Source organism: Cricetulus griseus, chromosome 6 (assembly GCF_003668045.3).
Source record: "Cricetulus griseus strain 17A/GY chromosome 6, alternate assembly CriGri-PICRH-1.0, whole genome shotgun sequence".
NCBI lineage: Eukaryota > Metazoa > Chordata > Mammalia > Rodentia > Cricetidae > Cricetulus > Cricetulus griseus.
This window is the reverse complement of record NC_048599.1, coordinates 24,907,901-24,935,264: the sequence shown is the minus strand read 5'-3', so window position 1 is coordinate 24,935,264 and position 27,364 is coordinate 24,907,901. Positions and strand designations below refer to the sequence as shown.

At 45.5% G+C, this 27,364-nt stretch overlaps 1 protein-coding gene across 1 annotated transcript in view; it reads left to right on the top strand.

Moving 5' to 3' along the window:
• Positions 1 to 27,136, top strand: part of Chmp4b (charged multivesicular body protein 4B) — a 48,107-nt gene extending 20,971 nt beyond the window's left edge. The window contains exons 2-5 of the mRNA XM_027421423.2: positions 22,625 to 22,802; positions 24,299 to 24,413; positions 25,310 to 25,436; positions 26,394 to 27,136. Of these exons, the coding sequence (XP_027277224.1) occupies positions 22,625 to 22,802; positions 24,299 to 24,413; positions 25,310 to 25,436; positions 26,394 to 26,458 (485 nt within the window). The 3' untranslated portion in view covers positions 26,459 to 27,136. The remainder of the gene's footprint in view (positions 1 to 22,624; positions 22,803 to 24,298; positions 24,414 to 25,309; positions 25,437 to 26,393) is intronic.
• Positions 27,137 to 27,364: the final 228 nt, after the last annotated feature.

Below are 27,364 nucleotides of genomic sequence, written 5' to 3'. Positions count from 1 at the left end.
ATGGAAGAGATGAAATGAACAGTTGCTATTTTGAGGTTTGTTTTCTTTGGAGTTCTAAGTGGCTGTAGGTGGTTTGGCCAGCTGGCACAGCCTGGGTGGAGGATCTCAAACCCCAGTGGCTGCTGCTGCTACATTTTTACTCCGTGATAAGGCTAAGAAGACATTAGCTTTCACTGGTTACAGTTTCCTCCAATGCAAAGGATCAGACTAATTCTCCCTTTTCACCCACTTAGGATTTAGGAGGATTTAGAGACCCAAGAAAAAGTTGGCATAGAAGTATATAGGAGTTTCCTTTTTAATTTTTAAAAATGATTTGCTTATTTTTATTTCATGTGCATTGGTGTTTTGCCTGCATGGATGCCTGTATGAGGGTCCCAGATCCCCTAGAACTGGACTTACAGGTGGTTATAAGCTGCCATATGGGTGCTGGGAATTGAACCCAGGTCCTCTGGAAGAGCAGCCAGTGCTCTTAACCATTGAGCCATCTCTCCAACCCTGACTGTGTGTGCATGTGTGTGTGTGTGTGTGTGTGTGTGTGTGTGTGTGTGTGTGTGTGTGTGTGTGTGTGTGTGTTTGTCAATTGAAATGTAGCTAACTTTTACCAATATGTACCTGTGAAAACTCCCTTCCCCCTTTAAGCTGTCTGAAGTCTCCACCTTTGGTAGTCTTGACCTTATAGCCAGCCACTCAGGACTTAGAGGAGACAGTGTTTATCTCAACAGGTGCTTCCAAACCCTTGCAGTGCAGGGTGCTAGGTATTGTAGGGAGATCAGAAATGATCAGTGGCTGTCTGTTGTCTCTCACTTCTAGCACATCGGGTTGTGACCATAGTCCAAGGGAGAAATCCAGGACTGAGAGCTTCTAGAAGAGGGATTACTGCTTACTAGGAGAGGAACGGGTTTAGGATTTATATAGACATGGGTGTTGTCCTTCCAGTGTTTGTAAATACTTTCAGCCTCTTGCGACTGGTTCTCCCCCTACTTAAATAATAATAAATACTAATTTTATTTTGCATGTATGGGTATTTTGCCTGCATGTACATCTGTGTGCCAAGTGCAGGTAGTGCCTGTGGAGGCCAGAAGGAGGGCTTTGGACTCACAGGAGTCTATGCTCTTAACCACTGAGCTGTTTCTTCAGGTTCCAGCTGGTTCTTTGCACTCTAGCTCCCTATGGAGAGGAGCAGGTGCTGCCTCAGAGCTGTACCTTCTCCCTGGCAGGCACAAAACAAGCAGTCCCTCTCTTCCTCTTCAGCCCAGGATCCCATAAGCTGACCTGTGTTTTCAGAGTGTACGACCACACATCTGAGATGATTTTGGCTTAAGTGTCTCTGCTTTCTTCGGTTGCATAGTTTAGAAACAGGACACTTCCTTTTTCTTAAGTGAAAACAGAATCAAGAGCAAGTTTTCCAATCCTTTTTTTTTTTTTTTTTTTTTTTTTTTTAAATTTTGAAGTACAGTAGAGGTTTTAACTGCTAACAGGACGTATGGCTCTCTGGTCAATGGGAGTGAGGAAGGCCATGTCCAAATTAGGTTCCTGGTGACCCACTTTTATAAAGGTTCCTAAGGTGGAGTCAGTGTGGAGAGGCAACACCCTGGATGTCTGAGAGTTGTAATCTCCTCACTGCTCATGTGTAGACGGTAGATAGGGAAGAAGGCAACGGCTCAGCCTGGCTCGGGTTCTAGTGAGTCCTTGACTCTTAGAAATAGAAACCAGGGATTATTTGAGTTTATCCCCATTTACAGATAAGAGAAGGAAGGCTTGTGGCCAGAGCCAGATATGGAGTCATGGATGGAAGAGGGTGGTAGCGTGGAGAAGGGTGGATAGTATGGCAGGAGCACCTCCAGTGTTTGGAGCCAGGAATAGCCAAGGGCTAAGGAGGTAGGGCAGGCCAGGAAGGTACTGACTGTCAGCTGTCTGAGGGGCAGGCCAAGGGAGCCATAGACATTCTACACCAGTCAAAAGATTTCGAATGGCTAGAGGATTTTCATGGCTAACCCTTCTTATATTAGTTAGCTCTGGCCGCCCGAACAGGATGCTGTGCACCGGGTCGCTTAGCAGAAAGCATCTTTCCCACAGTTCCGAGATTGGAAGTTGAAGATGGAGTTGGGGGATGGCCTTCTTGGCTTGTTAATGGCCTCTTTGTCCTTACATGGCCTTTCCTTGGCCGTTGCCCATACCTGTGTGTGTGTTGGTGGTGGTGGGGTGGCATGGGGAATGGGGATCTTGACAGCTAGCCATTTCTCCAGCTTCCCTAATTACCTCTTAAAGGCTCCATCTCCAAATACTGACACATCAGAGGTTAGGGCTTCAGCCTGTGAACGGGGAGACAAAAGCAGCCCATAGCTGTTTTTTACTTCTGATGAACTACTTTGGTCTTTTAGGGGTAGGGGTGATTCCTCTTGAAGGCAGCTTGTTTTCCTTTTTTCTTTTTTTCTTTGTGTGTGTGTGTGTGTGTGTGTGTGTGTGTGTGTGTGTGTGTGTGTGTGTGTGTGTGTTCATGTTTTCATGTGTGGCCATGTGAAGGTCCACGGTTCTCCCTTTTTCATTCTTGTGGCAAGTGCTTACCCATTGAGCCGTCACCCTAATACCTCTCCCCCTTTAAGTATCTTTATTATGTCCTTTAATCATTTTGTTTGTTTTGTTTTGTTTTGAGACAGGGTTTCTCTGTATAGCTTTGGAGGCTGTCCTGGTACTCACTCTGTAGACCAGGCTGGCCTCGAACTCATAGATCCACCTGCCTCTCTGTCCTTTAATCTTTTAACAATTATATTGTTTGTATGTATGTATGTATGTATGTATGTATGTATGTATGTATGTATGTATACAGGCACCTGCCACAGTGCATGTTTAGAGGTCAAAGGACACATGTAGGAGTTAGTTCTGTCTTCTGTTGTGTGGGTCTTGTGGATGGAACTCAGGTCATTAGTCTTTATTTACTGAGCTGTCTCATCTCCTACCTCTTGTTTTTGAGATGGTGTTTAACAGCTCAGGCTGGCTTGTACTCACTATATAACTAAGGATGTCCTTGAACTTCTGATTGTCCTGCCTCTGTACCTTCTGAGACTATACCCATATTGCTAGGGATCTGCATCACAACACTCAATTTATGTGATCCAGAAGCTAGAACCCAGTACTTCCTGTGTGCTAAAACTGTGCCCTCTACCATCTAAACTATATCCTCAGCACTCTTCTTGTTTGTCTTACCTAGTCTGTCTTTGCCTTCTGAGTGCTAAGATTGTAGGGGCAACACATTGTGCTCAATTAAGAATCCTTTCTTTTCCTTTCCTTTCCTTTCCTTTCTTTTCTTTCCTTCTCTTTTCTCTTTTCTTTTCTTCTCTTCTTTCTTTTTGAGACAGGGTTTCTCTGTGTAACAGCACTGGCTGTTCTGAAACTCAATTTGTAGACCAGGCTGGCCTCAAACTCAGAAATTCACCTGCCTATGCATCCCAAATGCTGGGATTAAAGGTGTGTGCCACCACTGCCTGGCAGAAACCACTGCCTGGCAGGAATCCTGCTTTCTGATCACTTCCTACTCTATTCTTTTTTTTATAGTACTGGTCTACAATCTAGCACCATTGTGACTTTATTGAAGGGAGCAGTGATTATTTTCATCCAATGTTTGAATTTCTGATAATTCTGTGCAGTTTGGAGTTTGTCCTCCAGTTTTGTTATTCTCACATATATGGCATGTTTTATCTACTGTGTTTCCAGGGAAGATCAGGTGGTGAGCTCCTGACCTGTCTGCTATTGGGTTTAGTGCTGGAGATTGAACCCGGGGCTTTGTGAATACGGACCCAGCACTTTCCAGCCTCAGACTTGGAATGTAGCCAACAATAAACATGAACTTCAGATCCTCCTGTCCACCTCCTAAGGACTAGGATTATAAGCTTGTGGCACCATATCTGATTTTTGCAATGCTGTGGATGGAACTCAAAGCCTTTCAAATGCTAGGCAAATACTCTTGATCTGAGCTGCATCTCTAGCCTCCTGTTCTGTGTTTTAATTGTGTTAAAATATATATGACATAAAACACAAAACTTGCCATTTTAATGACTTGTAAATGGCTTTGTGATATTAAGTATACTTATACTGTTAAATTGCTCTATATTTACTGTTTTTATGTGCATTGGTGTTTTGCCTGTGTGTGTCTGTGTGAGGTTGTCAGATCCCCTAGAACTGGAGTTACAGACAGTTGTGACCTGCCATGTGGGTGCTGGGAATTGAACCCAGGCCCTCTGGAAGAGCAGTCAGTGCTCTTAACTGCTGAGCCATCTCTCCAGTCCCTGCGTTTACTCTTAAGCAAACCTGTTTTTTGTTTTGTTTTGTTTTGTTTTTTGAGACAGGGTTTCTCTGGCTTTGGAGGCTGTCCTGGAACTAGCTCTTGTAGACCAGGCTGGTCTCAAACTCACAGAGATCTGCCTGCCTCTGCCTCCCGAGTGCTGGGACTAAAGGCGTGCGCCACCACCTCCCGGTACAAACCTGTTCTTATGTTTAGTTCTTTCCTGCTATTAAGATGAGCTGTTTCTGAAACAGATGGGATGGCAGAAGGGTTCTGGAGTTAGAGGAACTCAGCTGGAATTCAGGCTCCCTCACTTGCTACATGCAGTTGTTTTGGTTTGCTGTTGAGTGTTCAGTACTTCAGGCAGACTTGGAGCACCCTGAGGGTGGCCTTGATTAAGAGAGTCTCCCGAGAACCAGAATTACAAGCAGAGCCTGCTGGCTTTAGTTAGTTACTCTGCAGCAAAGGAGTTTATTGGCCCACAGGACTGTGAGAACAGTCAGGGTGCGGCTGAACTCTCTTCTGCCAGTCACCTCCATTCTCTTGGCTCCCTCCTCTAAACCTAGTCATGACAGCTGGCCTGTGTAGTTTATAGTTTTTTTCCTGGAAGGAAAATTCCTCTTACCTCCTTTCCTCTCCCATTAGAGTTAGAAAACTCACAGAAAAGGATCCTGATGGGCTACTGGAGTCATGTGTTCATGACTAGCCAATCACTACAAGCCAGAGGATGTCAAGTCTGTGGATAACAGGCCTGCCCCACCCTGTGATAGGGAAGCAGTCTCTTTGCCAAGGCCAGGGCTTTAAGGGACTGTCCTTAGGAAAACAGTTGTCCACCTTACCTTACCTTTCCTGCTTCCTGATCTGGCTTATTGCCCTGCTCAGGTGTTTTTTCCCAGCCCAAGCAGGGCTTGTAGGGAGGCAGGAGACACACTCCTTCACTGGCTGCCTATCAGGATCTGCTGAACACGCTGCCCAGGGCTTGAACACTTGCTGTGTATAGGGATCCTGAGAGAGTGGCACACATTCTAGTTAAGGCTGCACATTTTAGTTAAGCTGCATGCAGAGTAAAGGGAGACATGCATCAGGATTCCAGGACTCTGAGGTTCTGTGTCCTATTTTTGTATGGGCCAAGAAAGGTTGCCTTTTCTCAAAAGAGAGCCTTTTTTTTTTTTTTTTTTTTTTTTTTTTTTTTTTTTTTTTTTTTTTTTTTTTTTTGCCATTTCCCCTGCTGCCGTTTGGACAGGGAAATGCTGTGGCTCTGCAGCCCTCTCTCTCCCTGTGACTGACTGACTGACTGACTGACTGACTGACTGACTGACTCGGGAAGGGCAGGCTGCTTTGGTCTCTTGCTCTACTTGACTAACAGTTGCACACACTGGAAGCATTTTCTGCTGACATTCCTCTTTCCCCACTTCCACATAAATGTCCCCAACCCCCAGCTCTCTGTTGTCACCTCAGTTGCCAGGGCACTCATGCTTGCTCAGGCAGAAGGGGCTTTTGTTGGCATGGATTCAGTTGGAAGCAGAGGAAGAAAAGCCAGTTGGAAAAGAAACAGTGCACCCCAGCCTGGGAACAGAAACCAAGAGCAGGCAGTTTCCCTCTGTCTCAGGCTAAGGGTGTCTAGACCAGGGCCTGGCATGTAGGGGAAGAGCATCATGCTTCTTCTTCCTGTGGACAGGACCAGACCACACAGCTCAACACAGAGAGGTACTGAGGAAAAGTTTGCAGCCTTCAGTGTAGCTGCCATTCTCTCTGCAAGAAATTGGCTGTCTTTTTTTGCTTGTATTTTTTTCTGTTTAGAAAGTTGTATAAATGATAACAACTTGAAAAGTACCTTGCTTGGCTACCCACTCTTCCCGAGATTCCCAGGTATAAGACCCAAAGGTGGGCTTTGAGATACTGACAAGCCTGTGCGTTGTGATATACATACCCAGATATGGTAACTGTTAGGAACTGTTGGATCCTGTGCTCTTAGTAGTTTTACTTTTTTATTTTTTAATGGATTTGGATCAAGCATGTGACACACACTGTAGTCCTAGCAGTCAGAGGGCAGGAGGATCACAAATGCCAGGCCAGCCTGGTCTTCATAGTAAGGCTGTGTTCAAACAGAACTAAACAAAACAAAAAATTGGGGGAAGTCCCTGGATTACATCTTCATTAAATGGATTTAGAAAATGTGGATTTAAATGTCAGCTATTGTTTGAATTTACAGAAAGACCTGAAAATGCTTTCCCCCCTCAAGACCCATCTTGTCTTCTCTGAGTCACTGGTCTGAGAAATGTTAGTCATCTCCTCACCTGGCTCCCCATTAGCAACCTGTGATCCCCTCCCCTTTCCTCCCTGCTGTGGGTTCAGACAAGTGGGGTGATACAGGCCCAGGGGATCATCCTCCTGGCTGGGCCTCAGGTTCAAGCAAGCCCTTCTCTCCAAACCTCCAGTTCAGGCCTTTGAAATCCAAACGCTCCCCGTTGGGTCACCAGTGCCCACTCCCCACATCAGCCAAGCCATCCTTCTGCACTGTAGTCTGTTTCTGTTTCTGTTCTGTTCTGTTCTTTTCTGTTCTGAGTCACCCAGTAGCTTCCCAATGACTGGGATAAAGTCCAGCGGCAGCGCCTTAACAAAGATGTTTTTTCAGCTCTCTCACACCTCTGGGGTCTCCTGCCTGAGATTCCAACCCCTGTCTCTTCCCTTCCTGTAGAGTATGTGCTAACTACCTCTAGAAAAATGTCAAGAACAAGATAAAAGTCTTGATGTAATAGAAAGAATTTGTTTATTTCATCTGAGTTGTGTAACTCATTGACTTGGAGTTGTTCGTAACAGTCCCTTACCCTTTAAATAGCGGTGGGATCTGTAGGGAATCCCACATTTCTTACTCCTGCTGTTTATCATCTTTTATTTCCTTGTCTAGAAGTTCAGTTTGTTTTGTTTTTCATGGCAGGGTTTCTCTGTGTAGCCCTGCCTGCCCTGGAACTTGCTCTGTTGCTCTGTAGGCCAGGCTGGCCTCAAACTCACAGAGGTCTGCCTCTCTGCCTCTCTGCCTCTCTGCCTCTCTGCCTCTCTGCCTCTCTGCCTCTCTGCCTCTCTGCCTCTCTGCCTCTCTGCCTCTCTGCCTCTCTGCCTCTCTGCTCTCTGCCTCTCTCTCTCTGCCTCTCTCTCTCTGCCTCTCTGCCTCTCTGCCTCTCTGCCTCTCTCTCTGCCTCTCTGCCTCTCTGCCTCTCTGCCTCTCTGCCTCTCTGCCTCTCTGCCTCTCTGCCTCTCTCTCTGCCTCTCTGCCTCTCTGCCTCTGCCTCTGCCTCTGCCTCTTGAGTGCTGGAATTTCATGCGCCCTTTGTATGCTTTAAGTTCTGTATTATTTTGTTGTTGCTCATCAAGACTTAAATAACTGAAGTCTATACGTGGTTACCTATGTATTTGTCCTTTGTAATGCTCTTCATCTCATACCTTTATATAAATCTGTCTTTCATCTGGTGCCATTTTCCTTCTGACTCAAAGAGTATGTGTGATGAGGAATTTTTTCAGTTTTTCTGTACCTGATGAACTCTATTTTACCCTTGTTTTGGGGAAATTTTTCTGTATTTAGAATTCTAGGGTGACACAATTTTATGGACTCTCCCCCCCTTTTTTTTTTTTATTAAGAATCTGACTCTATAGCCCAGACTGGCCTGAAATTAGAAATCTTCCTATCTCAGCTTCCCAAGGACTGAGGTTACAAGCATGCCCCACAATGCATAGCTGTTTCTGGTACTTTAATTTTTTTAATTAAAATTATTGTGTGTGTGTGTGTGTGTGTGTGTGTGTGTGTATGTGTGTGTGTGTGTGTATTCGCGCACGCGCGCAAGTTTGTGTTTGTGAGTGCTGGTGCCCATGTGGTACAGTGCACAAGTGAAGGTCAGAGGACATCTCCCAGGAGTATGTCCTCTCCTTTCCACTGTGGCTTCCCGGGACACTTCTGTTACTTTAAAGACTGCTCCAGTGAACTGTGGGTGGAGCCCAGTGGTGGAGCACTTGTCTAACATGGTTGAGACCCTGCATTTAGCCTCCAGCAGTACAACAAATGAAGACGTTGTTCCACTGGCATCTTTTTGTTGTTCTTAAAACAGGGTGTCAACAGGCAGTGGCGGCACTTGGGAGGCAGAGACAAGTGGATCTCTGTGAGTTCAAGGCCAGCCTGGGCTTTATAAGAACCAGAGGCTGGAGAGATGGCTCAGCAGTCAAGAACATTTTGGCAGAAGACCCGGCTGGGTTCAATTCCCAGCACTCATGGCAGCTCACAACTGTCTGTGACTCCAGTTCTAGGGGACCTAATGTTCTCCTCTGACCTCTGCAGGCTCCGGCATGCATGTGGTATACACACAGAGGCACACACATACACAAGTACATAAAAATAAGACAAATAAATTAGAAATTTAAAAAAACCAATCTAAGAACAAAAGTATCTTCTAATTCTGACATTTGTGTTCAAGTTACTTTGTGACTTGAGTATTTCTTATGTTATGGTTATTACCTCCCCCCTCTTACATGATCAGAAACTTTTGGTTGAATCTCAAATGTAAATTTTTCCTTGTTGAATGCTATATTCCTGTATTTTTTGTTGTTGTTTTTGTCTTTTTGAGACCGGGTTCTCTGTGTAGCTTTGGAGGCTGTCCTGGAACTAGCTCTTGTAGACCAGGCTGGTCTTGAACTCACAGACATCCACCTGCCTCTGCCTCCCAAGTGCTGGGACTAAAGGCATGCACCACCACCTTCCGGCTATATTTCTGTATTTTTATAGACTTTTTTTCTTGGGAACAGTTTGTCCTTTTAAGATTTATTAGCTATGGCTGACAATGGTGGTACAGGTGACTAATGCCAGTACTGAAGCAGAATTGTGAGTTTGAGGCCAGCCTAGACTCTATGTTGCGTGTGGACTTATTTTAAAAATCCCCACAGTGGGTATATGTATAGTTGTAATCCCAGCAGGAGGATGACCTGGAGTTCAAGGCTACTTGAGAACCTCTTAAACTTAAGAAAAATGGCTAGGGTTGGAGGTATAGCCTGGTGCTAGAACATGTATTTCTCTATGAGTTATTGGGTTCAGTTACCAGCACAGGAGGGAGCAAAAAGCAAAGAAAGAGATGGCCTTGGTGCAGGGGAGCCATGCTAAAGAACCTCTGAGCAGGGGAGGAACTTAGAAGTTAAGGAGATGGCTGGAGGGGTCTTGACTGCAGTTCTTCCCGAGTGACATTTGTGGCCAGCATTAAACCTGGGCACTGACTTCCTCTGCCCAGCTGGAGTAGCTGAGTTCAGAGGCCAGCAGAAGTCTCTGATCTGTCTGACACAGGTTGTGAAACCAGTCAAGACGAGAGAGGCTGCTAATGCCCCACACAGAATAACTGTGATTATGTGACATACTCAGGAAGTGACATGTGGGGGGGGTTTAATTACATTTCAGGATGATACACGTCCATCAGGAGAGTTTTACCTTTGTGTTTTTGTTAGTCTGTTAGTGGAAATCTCAAAATTCTATGAGCTCCTATATTTTTTAAGTTGGAGGAAGACTAAGGGAAAATATGTTCCCCACTCCCATGCTTTTCCTGGGGAGGCCAAGGCCATGAAGATGTGAGGGGCTCTTACTTGTGACATAATTTGGTGATGACATAGCTGGAGCTAGATTCCATATACAGAACCATGGGGTGTGTATTGCAGGTGCTGTCAGGACCCAAGTATCTCTCAGAGAGTAGAGAGTGCTGTCCATTCAGAACACCACACTTAAGATTCTTGTCTGTTATCTTTAATGCTGTGACCTCAAGCAAGGTATTGAGCTTGTTTTCAGTTGGATATAGCTTAACTGCCTGAAGGCAAGCTGTTATACCAAGATAATTCTTTTTGGTTTCCCCCAGAGGTAAGCTGAATGTCCAACACTGTCAAGTAGCAGATGGGCCGTCGTAGGCTCTATGGTGACCTGAAAAGTACACTATGCCTCTTTTAAAGCTGGACATGGATAGTGCACACCTGTAATCTCAGTGTGTAAAGGCTGTAAGGCAAGGAGGACCAAGAATTTAAAGCCGGCCAGGGTTACATAGTGAGGCCAGGTCTTAAAGCGAGAGATAGATAGATAGATAGATAGATAGATAGATAGATAGATAGATAGATAGATAAATAGATAGATCAATCAATCAAAGGGATGCTGGCTGCTGCTTAGCTCCAGCAGGTTGGTGCTGCAGAGTGGGCCCTGTGTTGCCACATAGTCGGCATTTACAGAGGAACCCCCAAATGTGGATTTGTGGGTAAAATATATAAATACCATATCACCCGTTAAGACCTTTTGTCTGTTTATTTACCTATTCATTTTTCTTTGTTTGTTTTTGTTTTTTTGAAACAGAGTTTCTCTGTATGGCTTTGGAGCCTGTCCTGGAACTCACTCTGTAGACTAGGCTGGCCTCGAACTCACAGAGATCTATCTGCCTGTCTCTGTCCCTCAAGTGCTGGGATTAAAGTTGTGCGTCACCATCACCTGGTTTTTATTTTATTTTTTGAGATAGGGTCTCATATATACATATATATATATATATATATATATATATATATATATATATCCCAGACTGGTGATAGTCCATGCATACAGCCATTTTTATGAATTTGTTTTCCTTCCTTGACAGTGGATCTCACTTTTGAAGTGCACACCAGCTTCCAACTCAAAATCTTCCTGCCTCAGCCTCATGAGTGCTGGGATTACATTTTAATTAAGACAGAACTTATGTGTGGACTATACTGGTTCTCAGTTTGAACTTTGAGAGCCATTTAAGTGGGATTCAGCCTGGCTGGTAAACAGAAAAAGACCTTGGCTTTGGGTAGATCCTCAACAGCCTTTCCTAAGGTCCCTGGCCTGGCCTGAGTTATCACCGATGCTACTTCCTGGTTGCTTCCTGTGTTTGTGAATTGAAGGAATCCTAGTGGGCATTGACAAAAGTGTGTGGACAAATGACAGTTTGAGAAACAATGTTGCGATAAATCTTTCTGCCAAAAGCCACCTGAGCCCCACTGCCACATGGGTGGTCTACGCCAGCTGCCTGCCTGAGTTAGGGCCCCAATTAATGCACAGAGAGACTTGTATTAGGTCTCTCTGCTTGGCCAATGACTAGGATTCTCATCTGTTAGCTCAGTCTCCATTATCATAAATCTATATATTTTATAAGACTTATCTTATAGAGGATGCCTTTGGCTGGCACCCTCTCTTGCCGGTGGCTCACATGGCGCCGCTGGAGGAGGAAGGGGAAAAGGGGGACACTTCCTGTTTCTCCTTGCTAAATATGAGTCTCCTTGCCATGTCACTTCCTGCCTGGATCACCACTTCTCTACTACATTTCCCAGAATCCTCTTTGACTCCTAGTCCTGTCTAACTTGCTGTCTTATTGGCCAAACAGTATTTTATTCAATAACCAATAAGATAAACATAAAAAGAAGTACATTCCCCATCATCTCCTCTTTTCTGTCTAAATAAAAAGGATAACTTATCTTTTATAATAACTGAAGAAAACTATAACTATAACTATCTGTCTTCAACTCTATCAAAAACCACAGAAGGAAAATATATAAACTCTAGAATTGACAGACACATCTCGATACCTGGACAGTCACCCAAGTTCCTCTGTAACGTTGGGGCATCCATCTTCAGCCTATAAGGCCACAGTGTGTCTGGCACACTTCTCCATTTCAACAACAACCGTTCAGTACTGTCTTGTTTTGTAAGTTCAGCAGTCACTTTCTTGTGGGTCCTGCATGTTCCAGTTTATACAGCAACAAACAGTCCAGGCAAGAGCAGTTTCTTGCCCAAATGGCTAATCTTGCCTTGTTGAAAGCAAACTCCATAACAAGTTTCTTCGATACCCATCCTCCTTTCTGACATAATTGGTGTCCCAGGAGCAGTTGTGTCTCACTGCCAAGAAAAACCCTAAACCATTTAAATGCCATATTTCTGTAGGTCTTTGAAAGGTTTGAAGAATACCTATCCATCTCAAATACATCTCTGTATATCTAGAAAACCTAACTAACCTAATTATAAGTTCTGACTATCATAGGTGACTATATAACCTGTATTTAATTATGTATATCATTTTAAAAGATCTGTATAAACACAATATCTAAACAAGAGGAGACATATACATATCACAAAATTGACCTTAAAGTTGTATCAATAAATGAAAATCTATACCAATGCAAAGTATTCATTCTTATATCCTATTCCCCCCTTTTTTTCTTTAAAAAGAGATTGACTATGCTCATTATCATTTATAACCAACCACATTTAAATGAAAACAAACATTTATAAACAATATTTGGGAATTTGGGCATTGTTCTTTCTAAACTGCTTCCTGTTGATTGGGGGCGATGTTCATATACCATGGGGATCATGATAAAACATAGAAATCTGACCAAGTCCTTGTTTTCATAGTCTGAAAGGCTGTATCGTCTCAGCTTTTTTGGATGTAGGATCAGTTGGGTCACTGCTTCGGGGGTCTTGCTTGATCAAACCATATTAGTCTGGAAGGAATCCATAGCTTTTTATTTTCTGTGGAAACACAAACAGAAATTCTTTTTCCAAGTAGCCTGTCCTTAGACTTAAATTTTGAAGTCAAAGTATTTTTAAAATTTATAAGTTGGATTAATTTAGCAGCATTTATAATCAAATGTATTTTAGCAGCAGTAAGTCTTTCCTCAGCAATCAAACAATTTAAAGACAACAATATGGCATATAGTATCCAGATTCTCTGTGTATTTTCCATCTTTATGTGACTTTTTTTATTACTTTATTTTTACTTTCTTTTGTTTCTTTTTTCCCCTGAGACAGGGTTTCTCTGTGGAAATCGCCTGCCTCTGCTTCCTTCAGCAAATCCTACTGGCGTGTACCACCACAACCGGCTACTCTATTTCCTCCTGCTATTTTTTTCTCTCACAAGCCTACATATATTTTTAAACGCAGTGTAAACCTTTAGAGGTTTTTCTTTATCTGGATTTGTCTTTATCATCTCAGAAGTGCCGAGTCCAACGCCCAAGAGCGCCGGGAGGGCGTGAGCCTATGGAAGCTTCTCTGATGCCTCTGAGCGGCCCGACAGGGCCGGCTGTGGCGGCAGGTTTTCCTCTTTCTCTGGGAACCTTGGGGCATGGGGTCATCCCGCTCACTGACACCATTCTGTTACGATACCGCCTGAACCCCACCACCACGTGGGTGGTCTACGCCAGCCACCCGCCTGAGTTAGGGCCCCAATTAATGCACAGAGAGACTTGTATTAGGTACAATGCTGCTTGGCCAATGACTAGCATTCTCATCTGTTAGCTCAGTCTCAATGATTATAAATCTATATATTTTATAAAACTTATCTTATAGAGGATGCCTTTTGCTGGCACTGCTTTTGGCGGAAAGATTTATCATAACAAAACAAAGTTCTTCCCAAGAGCCTTTTTCCCAAGCAAAGGTCATTTTCGGGCCGGAGATAAGTCTAGGGACCATTAAGGGGTGAGAGGACAGAAGACACTGACAGGCAAAGGTAAGATGCAGCTGAGTTGGGCACCTGCTGCCTTCATGCTTTCACAGGGTTCTGCTGTGAGGAGTCTAGGAGCCGAGGATCCGCACTCGGGGAAGCTATCTTTCTTTTCCTTGGCATTTGCAAAGCACCTCCTTGGTAGCCCGGTTCTGTGGGGTCACTAACCTATGTGGAAACATGCTAACATAGTGATTTTTATCATATATGTTTTAAAAACCAGTTTAAAATCCACTGGGAAATAATTTTTTGTCCAGTCAGAGAATTTACTGCTTGTCATGGTTGCCAGCTGGTAGTTTCTGGGCAGACTGAGTCCCCTGATGCCTTTGGTGCCAAACTGTTAGCTTGCAAAGTTGGGGTGCAGAAGGCAGAGCAATAGGCTCAAACGGAAGTAGGCCAGTGCCTGCTGCTCTTCAGAGAGAGGGTGGGCCCTGCAACAGGCAGCCTGATATTGAGCCTTCCTGCTCCTTTTTTAAAAATATTACACTGTGTGTGTGTGTGTGTGTGTGTGTGTGTGTGTGTGTGTGTGTGTGTGTGTGTGTGTGTGTGTGTGTCTGTGTGTGTGTGTCTGTGTGTGTGTGTGTGTGTCTGTGTGTGTGTGTCTGTGTGTGTGTGTGTGTGTGTCTGTGTGTGTGTGTGTCTGTGTGTGTGTGTGTCTGTGTGTGTGTGTGTGTGTGTCTGTGTGTGTGTACATGCATGCGTGCGCGTGCATGCATGCATGCAAGTGGACGAGTGTGCGTGGGCACTCACATGCCACACACAGTGTGCTAAGAGATCATAGGACAACTTGTAGGAATTGGTTCTCCTTTTACCATGTGGAGTTCAGAGGTTGAACTCCTTTCATCAGCTTGAGAGCAAGTGTCTTTACCTGTTGGGTCAGCTCACCAGCCAGGCGCCATCCCCTACCTTCCTAACTGCCTCTGACCTGGGATTACAGGCCTCACCTGGTTTCTGTGCTTCTGGGGATAGAACCCAGGGCTTTGTGTGCACTAGGCACCAAGCTGCATCCCTGCCTCTGTGTGACTTGGGCAGATGATGAACTCTTTGCGCCTCAGTATTCTAATGTGTTAAATCAGACAATAATAATACCTACCTAAGGGGTTGTTGGGGGATGGTAGATGACCAACAACCCTCAAACAAAAAAAAAGCCAGTCATAATACCCATCATCCTGTAGAGCATGTTGTGCAAGGCAAGGAAAGAGGCAGAGGGGAAAGAAGCAAGCAGAATGGAGTGAACGCCTCAATCATCCAGTATTCCTGTGAAGATTATCTTCCCTTCTGCCCACGAAGGTGCTAGTAACACTCTCACTTTGCATCTGACAAAACACACTGAGAGAGGTGTAATAACTTAACCTGCCTCTTGCTCAGCATCAGGGCCAGAATTCTGTCCAGTCTTGATAGTAAACCCCATTGTAGGGGTCACTCTGACCACACCCTAGCAGAATGACCCCTACCTCACCCCATGATCTCTTCCTCTATGTCCTAGAGCTGATTGGCTTCAGCCAAGGGTTGGGGATGACTAGGCTGGCATTGGCTAGAGTGATAAAATGCTTTTGTATGCGATACATGTATGAGTGTGGCTGTGGCTGTGTGTTGGAGTGTGTGCACAGGAATGTCGAGGCCAGAGATCAGTGCCAGGTGTCTTCCTTAGTCATGCTCTACCTTATTTTTTAATGTAGAGTCCTCACTAAGCCGAGAGCGCACTGATCCAGGAAGGCTAGCTAGCCATGGGATTACAGGTAATCTACCTGGCTTTTTACATGGTTGCTGGGGTCAGGAAGCACTTGTTTTTCCCAAGCTGGTTTATTTTGTTTTGTTTCAAGATAGAATTTCTCGGGCTGGAGAGATGGCTCAGAGGTTAAGAGCACTGGCTGCTCTTCCAGAGGTCCTGAGTTCAATTCCCAGCAACCACATGGTGGCTCACAAACATCTGTTACGAGATCTGGTGCCCTCTTCTGGGGTGCAGATATACATGGAAGCAGAATGTTGTATACATAATAAATGAATAAAATCTTAAAAAAAATAAAAAGATAGGATTTATCTGTGTAGTCCTGGCTGTCCTGGAACTTGCTCTGTAGACCAGGCTGGCCTCAAACTCAGAGATTGCCTGCCTCTGTCTCCCAAGTGCTGGGATCAAGTGTATGCCACTACCACCCGGCTCCACACCGTGTTTTGCAGATGTTCATGTGTATACGTCTGTGTGTACACATGCCCACTGGTTGTTTTGTTGCTGTTTTTTTGTTGTGTTTTGTTTTTAAACCTTGGCACTGGTGATTATATTTTCCTATTAAAATCAATTCTGTCCAGAAGTTCTGTAGTTACATAGACCAGTGACAGACATTTTCTGAGCACTTATTTCATTCAGACTCTGCATGTCACATACATAACTCATTCTGATCAGCACAATAACCTCTTGAGATTGGTGTTGTCACAGTAAGGGTTAGTGAGGTTAGGAAATTGGCTCAGGGCAGTAATGGTAGAGCTGGACTTGGTAGCTGGCCACCGGGACTTCCTAAACCACTGTTAAAACATGCTGTAACCCAGCAGATCCTAAGTTTTCTGGACCATGTAGGTGTCTCTTCTAGTTGTTCATAGAACACACTGTGTGCTGTTTCAGTGCTTCTGGGTGGCTCAGCATTCTGTGAAGTTGTTATTGTGGGGCTTATTTCTTTCATCTTTGTCTGTGTTACACAGATAAGAGGCTTCTTTTTCTCTAGAATCTTCCTCTGCAGAGAGTACTGTACTGCCTGTGTACTCCCTGTGTGTCTGCTGATGAAGTCAGCAGGGTTTCAGACTCCCATTTCCTGGTCATACACAAGTACTTATTTTACCATCTCTAAATGGAGTACATTAGCTCCGGGCCACGTAGAGCAAATTAGGGAGCAGGGAGATAGATCACGAGAATGAGGCTGCTTGGAAAATGTGTCTGTGCTTCTGGCCTGAACTCCCTAGCTGTGTGGGAATAAATACAGTGATGTTGGGGTATCATTTCAAGGCTGTTGCAGAATGAGACTGGCTGGTCTACAGGTGATCCTGAAACAAAGCAACCTGTCTTTATAGGTGCTTTTTTGCTTCTGGGAACTTTAAAAAAATGTATTACATTTATTTTAGAGAGGTGTGTGTGTGTATGTGTATCAGAGGACAACTTATAGGAAACAATATCTCTCCTACCATGTGGATCCTAGGGATCTAACTTGATCATCATGCTTGCTGGCAAGTGCCCTTGCCTGCTCATCATCTTATCCGTCTTACTGGACCTGGTTTCTGAGGAGTAACTAAAGCCCAAGCTGGTCCAGCTGCCTTCATACAGGATAGGAAAATGAAAACTCCACCCTGACCCAGCCTTCTGGTGCTGTAGGCAAGATCACAGCACCTACTCAGAGAAAATACCCTTGACCTGGGTCAACCGTCATCCCCCCCCCCACCTCCCTCCCTTCCTTCCTTCCTCCCTCTCTCCCTCCCTCCCTCCCTCCCCCTCCTGTTGCTCAGGATGCCTTATTCTGTTGCTCAGGATGGATGGCCTGGAATTGCAGATGGAGCCACCATGCCTGACCTCTTTTTCTTCTGACTGAGGACTAGAAGAGCACACTGTCATTTTTCAGCTCTTTCATGGGTCAGCACAAGTCTCAAACAAGATTTGCAAAGGGCAGAGTTGAGGACTGAAGTGAAAGGAGCTGGGACATGGTTCCACAGTTGAGAATGCCACTCTTGCAGAGGACCTAGAGCTCAGTTCCCAGAACTTACATGGGTGGCTCAGACCACCATAACTCTAGCTCAAAGGACTCCAACACCCTCTCCTGGCTGATAGCTGCTCCTGCCGACAGATCGGCTTCTTTAGTTTCATTTAACTGTGATTTTGACTTTGTGTCTTGTCTTGTTCTCATACACAGGACAGATGACAGATGAGTGCCTGTGTCTGTCTTGTTCTCATACACAGGATGGATGACAGATGAGCGCCTGCTCTGCTTCCAGCACATGATCAGTGGCTTGATGCCTAGTTGTGGTCATGGTTCTCCAGAAATCTTCATTCACAGCAGAATGAGGCAAGAGCCCTTGAAAGATGGCTAGAGGCAGGTGAATCAAGCCCCCTCATCTGCCTTTGGCTCACTGCCTGCTGTGGTCCTACCATGCATGCCCACGCCACTGAGGGTTCTTCATAGTCTTATTAATGCTGGAGGCGCAGTGTTGCCTTTTTGAGGGAAATAGCCTCTGGAGTGTGCTGGTGTTTGCTGTGTGGTTTATGCTGATTAGGAAGGAAGTGCACACACCCCTCACCCGCAACCTGTCATCACTTCTGATGTTTGCTTTCAGTTGTAATTCATGGCTTTTGGAAGGACTGCAGACACTGCCATTCACTTCTGTGAGAGCTGGTTCCTGAGCCCTCCTTTTCCATGCTGGGGCTCTCCGTGCCCATTGGGAGTGTGCAGATATGCTTTCTTCAAGTCCATTGAGATGCTTTGAGCTATTTTCACCTGTACTGAATGTGGGGCACATCACAACACTTAGACCTCTCTTCTTCCAGGAGAATCTAGTTGATCTTGGTCTACAAGAAAGGAAATCTTCCCTAGTTACATCCAACTGACGCATCCTCTGTTGTCACTGTCAGATGCCTTGTAGAAGGAGTTTCCAGTCCTGGGTGAATGAATGTTTTCCCTACTAGTTGCTCTGCTTCTTGGGGTGTCTCTTGCATGCTGTCTTTTAAATAGCTGTTAGGAGGGTCTAATGAAGCAACTGTCTGGAGACCAATGTTTATTTCAACATGGTTGCAGTTGCTTTTGCTTCAGCTTTCAGAGCCAATAAAGCTGGTTATTAGATTCTGTAATTGCTGCTGTAATTACTCTCTTGGAACTGGCAAAGGCATAATTAAATATGGAGATTTCACAGACTTTTTCTCATCTGAAAACAACCTCGTAAACTTCTGTTAGCAGGGTTAAATTTCTGCTGCTAAAGCCAGTGAATTTACAAATGACACTGAGTTTTGTGGCTGAAGATGAATTTCTTTGGATACTATTTCTTTGAAGATTTGGCTTTGATGAACAGCTGTTATTAGCCTGGAAGCTATTTCTTTAATACAACCACCCAGAATTTGGGAAGGTTGGCAAGTCCTTACAAGCTAGTTTGCATTTATTTATGTAAATACTGGGTTTGGGCTCTGTGGACTTTGGCTACTTAGGAAAACGAGTCTGGTTGGAAATCTGGTTAGAGCTGGGTGTGGTGGCTCATACCTATAATCCTAGCACCTGGGAGGCTGAGTATGCTGATTGCTGAGAGTTCAGGGCCAGTCTAGACTACAGTAAATTCCAAGCCTGCCTGAACTATAGTATAGGAAAGGCCTTGTCTCAAACTCTCCACCCCAGGTAGACATCCCTGTGGGAAGAAGGGAGTTTTACGTGGACAGTGTTCAGAGGGAGCATGTCACGTGACCCGTGGGAGCACCTGCTTCCCCTAAGTTATCCTCACTGTAGTGTCTCACATCTGTATGGTGTAGGGAGTGCTGTGATACTTGTGTTCACACACATCCTTGTGGACCAGATGGCACTTTTCATGGTTACAGGGGTTTATTTTGGTGTTTTGTTTTGTTTCAATTTTGGTTTGGTGTTTTGTTTGGTTTTGGTTTTTCGAGACAGGATTTCTCTATAGCTTGAACCCTGTCTTAGAACTCACTCTGTAGACCAGGCTGGCCTTGAACTCACAGAAATCCACCTGTCTCTGCCTCCCGAATGCTGGAATTGAAGGTGTGCACCACCATGGCCTGTCAGGGTTACTGTTGTTGTGAAACATATTTTAGGGGTTTCTTAGAATGTGTTCTTTCTTTTTAGAGATGTCAGGTAGTTGAAAAATACAGGTTAAATATGAGGTAAGAGGAAAAAATATCCATAGTCCCTACTAGACACCAGCCTGGGGAATCCACTGCTTTCTGGGATGAAACTTTATAAACCCACAGCAGGAGGGTGACCCTGGAGACCAGGGTATTTTCTGGGGACCTTCCCCTAGCTTTTGCATGTTTACCTTACAGTGATGGGCTTGCAAAAGATGCTATTGTATGAACCAAGAAAAAGGCAGGAGACTCCTATATAGAACATATGCTCTTCTGGTCACGCTGATAAGCCCATTGTAAATGGACAGTATTATTAAATAAAAAATGCAGCACACCTTACATAGCTACCTTAAGTGCTAGGATGGGAATATTTGTGTATGAAAATGCATGGAGTTAAAAGATTCAACTTGGCATATATTAACTAACTGCATTCCAGCTGACGTGTTAGATAGATATTGGTCTGCAAAGATGGCTAGTAGCCATCATTCATTCACTGGAGCTTGCTTCCTTATTTCCCTGGTGTATTGGCATTTGTTTCCAAGTCATTTATTCTTGGTGTGTGTGTGTGTGTGTGTGTGTGTGTGTGTGTGTGTGTGTCCACTTGTCCCTGTGCCTGTCTGTCTGTCCATCCCTTGTACTGGGGATTAAACAGGTGCTCAGCCATGGAGCTCTGTTTTTTTTTTTTTTAAGATTTTATTTACTTATTATGTATACAACATTCTGCTTCCATGTATATCTGTACACCAGAAGAGGGCACCAGATCTCATAACGGATGGTTGTGAGCCACCATGTGGTTGCTGGGAATTGAACTCAAGACCTCTGGAAGAGCAGGCAGTGCTCTTAACCTCTGAGCCATCTCTCCAGCCCCAGTCCTGACTCTTGTAGACAGGTTCTGTTCTCAGTTGAGCCCTGGGTAGTGAGAGTAGGGGAGTCTGAGAAAGAACACTCACGAGATGTAGGGTGTAACGATAACTCTTTCCGCCATCTGCTCAAGCCCTGCTGCCACGTGGGCGCCCAAAATACACAGAGATTAACATTAGGCACAATGCCGCTGGCCAATGACTAGGATTCCTTACTTACTACTTCAGTCTTAATTATCAATCATAATTATTAATCTATATATTTTATAAAGACTTATCAAGGACACAGGGTGCTGGGTCTGCCCTTTGAGTCTAAGTCAGAGCAGAGTCAGGGTCTTTTCAAACTTTTAATGAGGGGCAGTAGTATATTGCTCTTCTCATCTGTTTCGGATTCTCCTATTCCAGTGGTTCTCAAACCTTCCCAGTGCTGTGATCCTTTAATACAGTTCCCCATGTTGTGATCCCAACCATAAAATCATAGCTGCAATTTTACTACTGTTATGAATTGTATAGTAAATATCTGATAGGAGACCTCAACAGGGTCGTGACCCTCAGATGGAGAACCTTTATCTTCTTCCTCAGGCTGGGGGAGTTGGATTTTCTATAATGTTAGTGGTTGAACCCAGGATTGAACTATACTCTCAGTCCTAACCAATTTAAATGTTCTCTTTCAAAGATCTAAATATGCTGGTTATGATGGCACACTCCTTTAATCTCAGCACTTGGGAAGCAGAGGCAGGTGGATCTCTGAGTTTGAGGCCAGCCTCGTCTACAAGGAAATTCCAGAACAGCCAGGGCAACACAGAGGAATGTCTTGAAAAACCGAAAGACCGATGCCTAGGCTAATAGTCAGGTGTCTTCAACCTTCAGACGTTGGGCACAATGCTGTCATCTACAGACTCCTCAGTGGAGAAGTGTACAGTTGAGTTGAGTTACACAAATAACTTTACAGTGGTTTTATGTTGGGTGTTGATAGCTATCCTGTGGATCATGTGCCCTGCAGGTTGTAGGATAGGCAACTGCAAGTGGAAGGACAGACAGAAACCACCTCTGTAGAGGAGGTTGTCGTGACCTGCAGCTGGCATGGGTGGCACTGGTGCACACCTCCTGGATGAGGACGTGTCCATGCATGAGTGCATGTATGTGCAGCTTCCCTGACCCAGCCCAGCCCAGTCCAGCTGTTCCTTCTGCCTAAGCCTGCTGGGCTACCTTTCTGAGATTGTAAAGGGAAGGAGCCTACATTTGAGCGGGAGCTGTATATAGTTTGGTCCTAGCTTTGCCACAGATTGATCTTATTGAAATGCTTGCCTTGACTGGATCTCAGACAAAATGATCTCTCTCTCCCCCCACAGGCTGAGAACTAACAGAGCAAATGCCATTGATTTGACTAAATGGTTAAACTCCAGATTTGTTCATGGCAGGAGCCGCGTCTTCAGTTGTGTTTGTGTTTTCTATGCTGTACTAGCCATCATTAGGCATAAAGCTTTCTGGTTTTGTTCAGTTGATTTTCAGACAGAAATTACTGGCTCAGAGAGTGAGGAGACATCTTTATGCTATGCTCCATTCCCACTGTACGTTCAGAACCATAACAATTTGCAGAACTGTTGGCTTTTTGTGACATAGCATTTTAACCAAACTGATCTAATGCTTGTTTATTATTTTTGTCATTTAGTTGGTGTGAAGTGGTACTGCAATGGTGCTTTATAATAATTAGAGCCAGCAGGGTTTTTTTTTTTTTCCGGTGTGCTAGCCTCTTTGCTAATACGCTAGGCTACTCTGTATGTTAGCACATTTCCTCCTCACAGTGAACCTAGCAGGGAAGCTAAGCCACTCACCTCTGTCTGTGAGCGACCGTTTGACCCCAGAAAGCATTCTTCCTTTGGGAGCCTATCCATACTTTGATTTTTGCAACAGATGTGGTTACCAGAGAATTTAAACTGTTTGTGTGCTTCCTTCCTGTCTGCATTGTGGGGTGTGTGAACTTTGGCATTTTCTTAGAAAACTGAATGTGCTCCTGGGAGAAGTTGCTATTAGCTTTCTTACAAAGGAGGCAGCAGCAGAGGTGCATGGAGCACATTTGGGGGAAGGGCTCGGTGTCCTCTCACCACACACCGTGCCAGACATGCTCAAGTCTCCCTTCTCCCTGCAGCGGCCCTGCAGGCTTTGAAACGGAAGAAGCGATATGAGAAGCAGCTGGCGCAGATCGACGGCACCCTGTCAACCATCGAGTTCCAGCGGGAGGCCCTGGAGAACGCCAACACCAACACAGAGGTGCTCAAGAACATGGGCTACGCTGCCAAGGCCATGAAGGCTGCCCACGACAACATGTGCGTGCCGCTGCTGGGGGGAGGACTCTGGAGGGAGGGTGCTGCTGAGGCCACGGCCTCATTGTGGTCGGCTCCCTCTTTGTAGCTTCTGAGGGAACTGTGGCCTGCTGCCTTTGTTTCTACGAGAGCTCAGGGGTGGAAAGAGAAATTGTTTTTCCTGGTTCTAGATTATTGTGACAGGCTTAGTTCCAAGTTGGATAGTCCTTAGAAGGTCTTCTCAGTCACCGATGTTCATCAGACTGTCACAGAGATGGTGGCAGCCTATGCTGATCGAGGGTGGGATTGGGCCATAGCATGTGTGCTTTCCCCCAGGGCTTTGAGTCTGTTCTTAAGTCCGCTTTGGGGGACCTTTTTGTCCCGGCTGCCCTCTGCTTCTGTTCTCAGCAGTCCTTCCTTCCCTGTGGATGCTTCTATGCCAGTGGCCTGAGAACTACACACTCACCTTGGCTCCAGCTGTAAAGAACAAGGGTCTTTCCATGAAAAAACCCTGTATTTATTTTAGTTCTTTGATGCTTCAGCTGGCCCTGAGGGGTACTTGGAGCATTTGCTGCTTTGGCCACCTATGGCCTTCGATGTATAGCAGCCATGTCCTTCATTTGCATACTGTCTGGAGCTGCTCAGTCTTTATAAATAACATTAAAATATTTATCAGTGGGCTGGGGAAATTTGCTACTCTTTGCTCTAGAGACAAGCAGTGCGGAAGCATTGCCTGACATACATGAGGTGTGGGAGTGCACTGTCAGGCGAAGGCTGCATCCTTTAACATTTAGAACAACAGATAGTAAGTAGTGTGTATGTTGTGAAGTACACAGACCATCTTGAATATCTGTGTGACACACAGTGTTTAAAACACAGGCATTTACCTTTCCTTTGGGACTTCATAGATGTTTAAGTAGGGAAGGGCCTGGCTCAGTTTTGTGGTTTATGATTTTTTGTTTGGTTTTGTTTTTCGAGAGGGTTTCTCTGTATTGTTTTGGAGGCTGTCCTGGAGTGGTTTGTGATTTTTACCACCTCCTGTTTAGAGTTGCTTTGGGGCTTGAAGAAGACTTGGTCTTGGCACTAGAGTTAAAGTCCTGTGGTCTCAAATCTGTTTACAGATCTGGGGTAGAGGTGGAGGGTCCTTGACTCCACCCGATGCTAAGCCTACTTTCCTTCAGTGCTGGACTAAATGATGTCTAAGGACTTCCATCTTCGTGATTCTGTGATTTCCAATTTTACATTTATTTTGAGTGTGTGTGCCCCTGCCTGTGTGGATGTAGGGGTCAGAGGACAACTTTGGGGAGTCAGTTCTTTCCTTCCACCTTTATGTGGGTTCTGGGGCAAAGTACTCTGGTCACCAGCTCATGATTCCCAGTTCTGAAGGGAAGGAAGAAGGCAATGATTACAGGCAGTTTCCTAAAGGAGAGTTACTGGGTGCTAAGAAGCAGAGGGTATGTGCAGGGCTTCTGTTCAGACCAGTCTTAGCTAAAGTGATAACCTGTTCATTTCATTTCAAGGGACATTGATAAAGTGGATGAGTTAATGCAGGACATTGCTGACCAGCAAGAACTTGCAGAGGAGATTTCCACAGCTATTTCCAAACCTGTAGGCTTTGGGGAAGAGTTTGACGAGGTGAGTGGTTTCTTGAAGATCACATGGGTCTCATAGGTGACAAGCCTCAGGCTCAACATAGTGTGTCAACTCCAGATGTCAACAGGCATAGTGTGTACCTCCTTGGATTCTGAATTTTTTTTTTTAATTTTTAATATTATTTTGTGCTTGCCATAGTGGCATGTGCCTTTAATCCCATTATTCAAAAGGCAGAAGCTAACCTGGTCTACATAGAGTTTTCCAGGACAGCCAGTGGCAGTGAGACCCAGTTTCAAAAAAGAAGAAAAAGAGAACATAATTTTGATTTTTTGCTTTAAGGGTATTTTGCCTGCCCATGTATGTCTATCTGCGCACTACTTGCATGCCTTGCTCCCCTGGAGGCCAGAAAGAGGGTGTAAGCACTCACTTGGCAGCTAGCAACTGTCTGTAACTCCAAGTCCTTCTGTTGGGGTACTGTATGCACATGGTGCACAGACAGAGATGTGGGCAAAGCACCCGTATACGTAATATAAAATCTCAGAACAACGGCAACAAAGAGGATGGTGCTGGGTTGATGGTGCAGGCTTGTAACCCAGCAGCTCAGGAGTTTGGAGCAGGAGAACAAGCAGCCTGGACCACAGGAAGTGTAAGGCTGGCTTGGGCAACAGCCAGAAACCATCTCAAAACTTTAAAAAGGAAGAAAAAGAGTCTGGGTATGTAGCTCCGTGGTAGAGCACTTGCCTAGCATATGCGCGGTCCTGGTCCAGGTCCCAGTATTTCCCCCTGCAAAGACGTGAAAAGATACAGCCCCTCCACCCAAGAAGCTCGTAGCAGGGACCCCAGATGCATACATATGCCAGTGGCCTCCTCAGAAGGTTCACCGGGCATCAGGGGGAGGAATGGCTGCAGGGAGGGTTTCACCACACTTCCTTTTGCAGGATGAGCTCTTGGCAGAGTTGGAGGAACTCGAACAGGAGGAGCTAGACAAGAATTTGCTGGACATCAGTGGGCCCGAAACAGTTCCACTACCAAATGTCCCCTCTGTAGCCCTACCATCCAAACCTGGTGAGTCTGCCCACAGTTGGGACACACCCTGGCACCATGAGAAGGGGGTGATCGCATGGTCAGTTGACTTCGGTTTGGGTTCTGAGCCAAAGAGGATCTGTTGTGATGATCACGATGCCAATGTCATTTGCAGAACAGATTTCGAACCTCAGCACTGCTGACATGGCCAGATAATTCCAAGGCTTGCAGTGGGGCTGTCTTATAGGATAGCCCTGACTTCTCTCCACCAGATGAGCAGCCGCTGCCTATGATGTCTTCAGGCATTGCTCTGTTCTAGAATGATTTTTCTTATCCCCTAATAAGGGAAAGTTCTAGGCACTGTGCAGAGGTGTGAGAACTTAAGTCTTGCTCCATCCAGGACTCTGTGCTATGTGCTCTCTGGAATGAACCAGCTCTGGCTGGTTTGGAGACCTGCTTTGTAAAACCATCATTTCCTTGCCTGCATTTTCTCCCTCTTCTCCCACGTGCTCCACACAGAGTTTCTAGAGAGACAAAACTGCCCATCTGGAGTGGAGACAAGGGCCTGCTAGCAGGGTGTGAACAGGGTGTGACCCTGTCCCTCTGCCATGGTAAAGAGAGGCCCCTCACCAATCAGTGACTAACAGAGGCAGCCTTGCAAAGCATGGCTCCAGCGACTCCAAATGGAGTCGACTTGGCAAGGATTGCATCTCTTGGGAGGGATGGTCTTGCTTCTCCCCCAACCCTGAGTGCTTCAGGAGTAAGGGACCCCCAGTGTAAAACAGGCCCTCCTGGTATGGCTGCCCCTGCTGAGGGCTGAGGGGAGTTGTGGTGGAAGGTGTGCCTGGTTTCCTGAATTTGCGTGGCAGCTTGTGGGCCCAAAGAGCAGTATGCTGTAGGCCTCAGCTGGCTGCAGGACAGGGCTGTGTGCTTACACAGCGGAGCACAGCCCTGGCTTCCAGGCACCCTTCAAAAATCACCTTTTCTGTCTCCACACAGTCAAGAAGAAGGAAGAAGAAGACGACGACATGAAGGAATTGGAGAACTGGGCCGGATCCATGTAACTGGTCCAGCATAGGCTGGGGCCAGACAGACTCTGGTGGCCTGTGCGACGGGCAGGCGTGTGTGTGCGCAGGGCAGGCAGGACGCGGTGCAGGCAGCCTCCATCGCTCAGCTCTCACCCAAAGCAGTAGGCCGCATCACTGCTCACTCTCGCATAGCATGGTCTGTGCCCAGGGGCGGGCGGGCGGGGGGGGTGTGGGCGGAGGGAGGTGCCTGCTGTTTATAATGTTGAATTTCTGTAAAATAAACTGTATTTGCAAATCCAACATTGAGCTTCTGGACTACGCTAACTCCACTGCTGAATCCTCCATGGAAAGGGTCGGCCGCTTGCAGTTGAAACGATCCGGAAATGTAGCCCGTGTCCTTTAAGTCAGCTGACTTGTCGCACATCTCTGTAAGACGTGTATGGTACTGGCAGAAAAGTCGTTTTTTTAAAAGCCATAGATAGGCTTTTCCTCGTCCTTAGCTGTAATAGCACATCTGATTTTGGTTTCCTCAAGAGCTGTGTTTCTGTCTGTCACCTGTGTACTGCCCCCCACCCCTGTGTTTACCACCCTGGCCCTTGTCACTCCTGCTCCCCTGGTCTTTGGAGTTGTGCCACGGATCTGAAATGGATGTATTCTCTTGAGAACAAATAAGATTGTTAGAATTAAATCCCAGCTATCCAGTTTTCTAACATAGCTCTAAGGTCCTCATTGCTGTTTGTGATGACTGATAGATAACTCACTGAGAACATGTGCATACATTTATATTCAGATGAAATTATGGTTTGCACTGTCTATTAAATATCTCGATTTAATTTTCACACTTGCTGTTGTGTTCAGTCAATCTCTCCCCTCCCTTGGGAACCGACCCTCTCCCGTCCAGCTCTGGTCCAGGGTCACTGGGGAAACATGAAGGACTTTTGA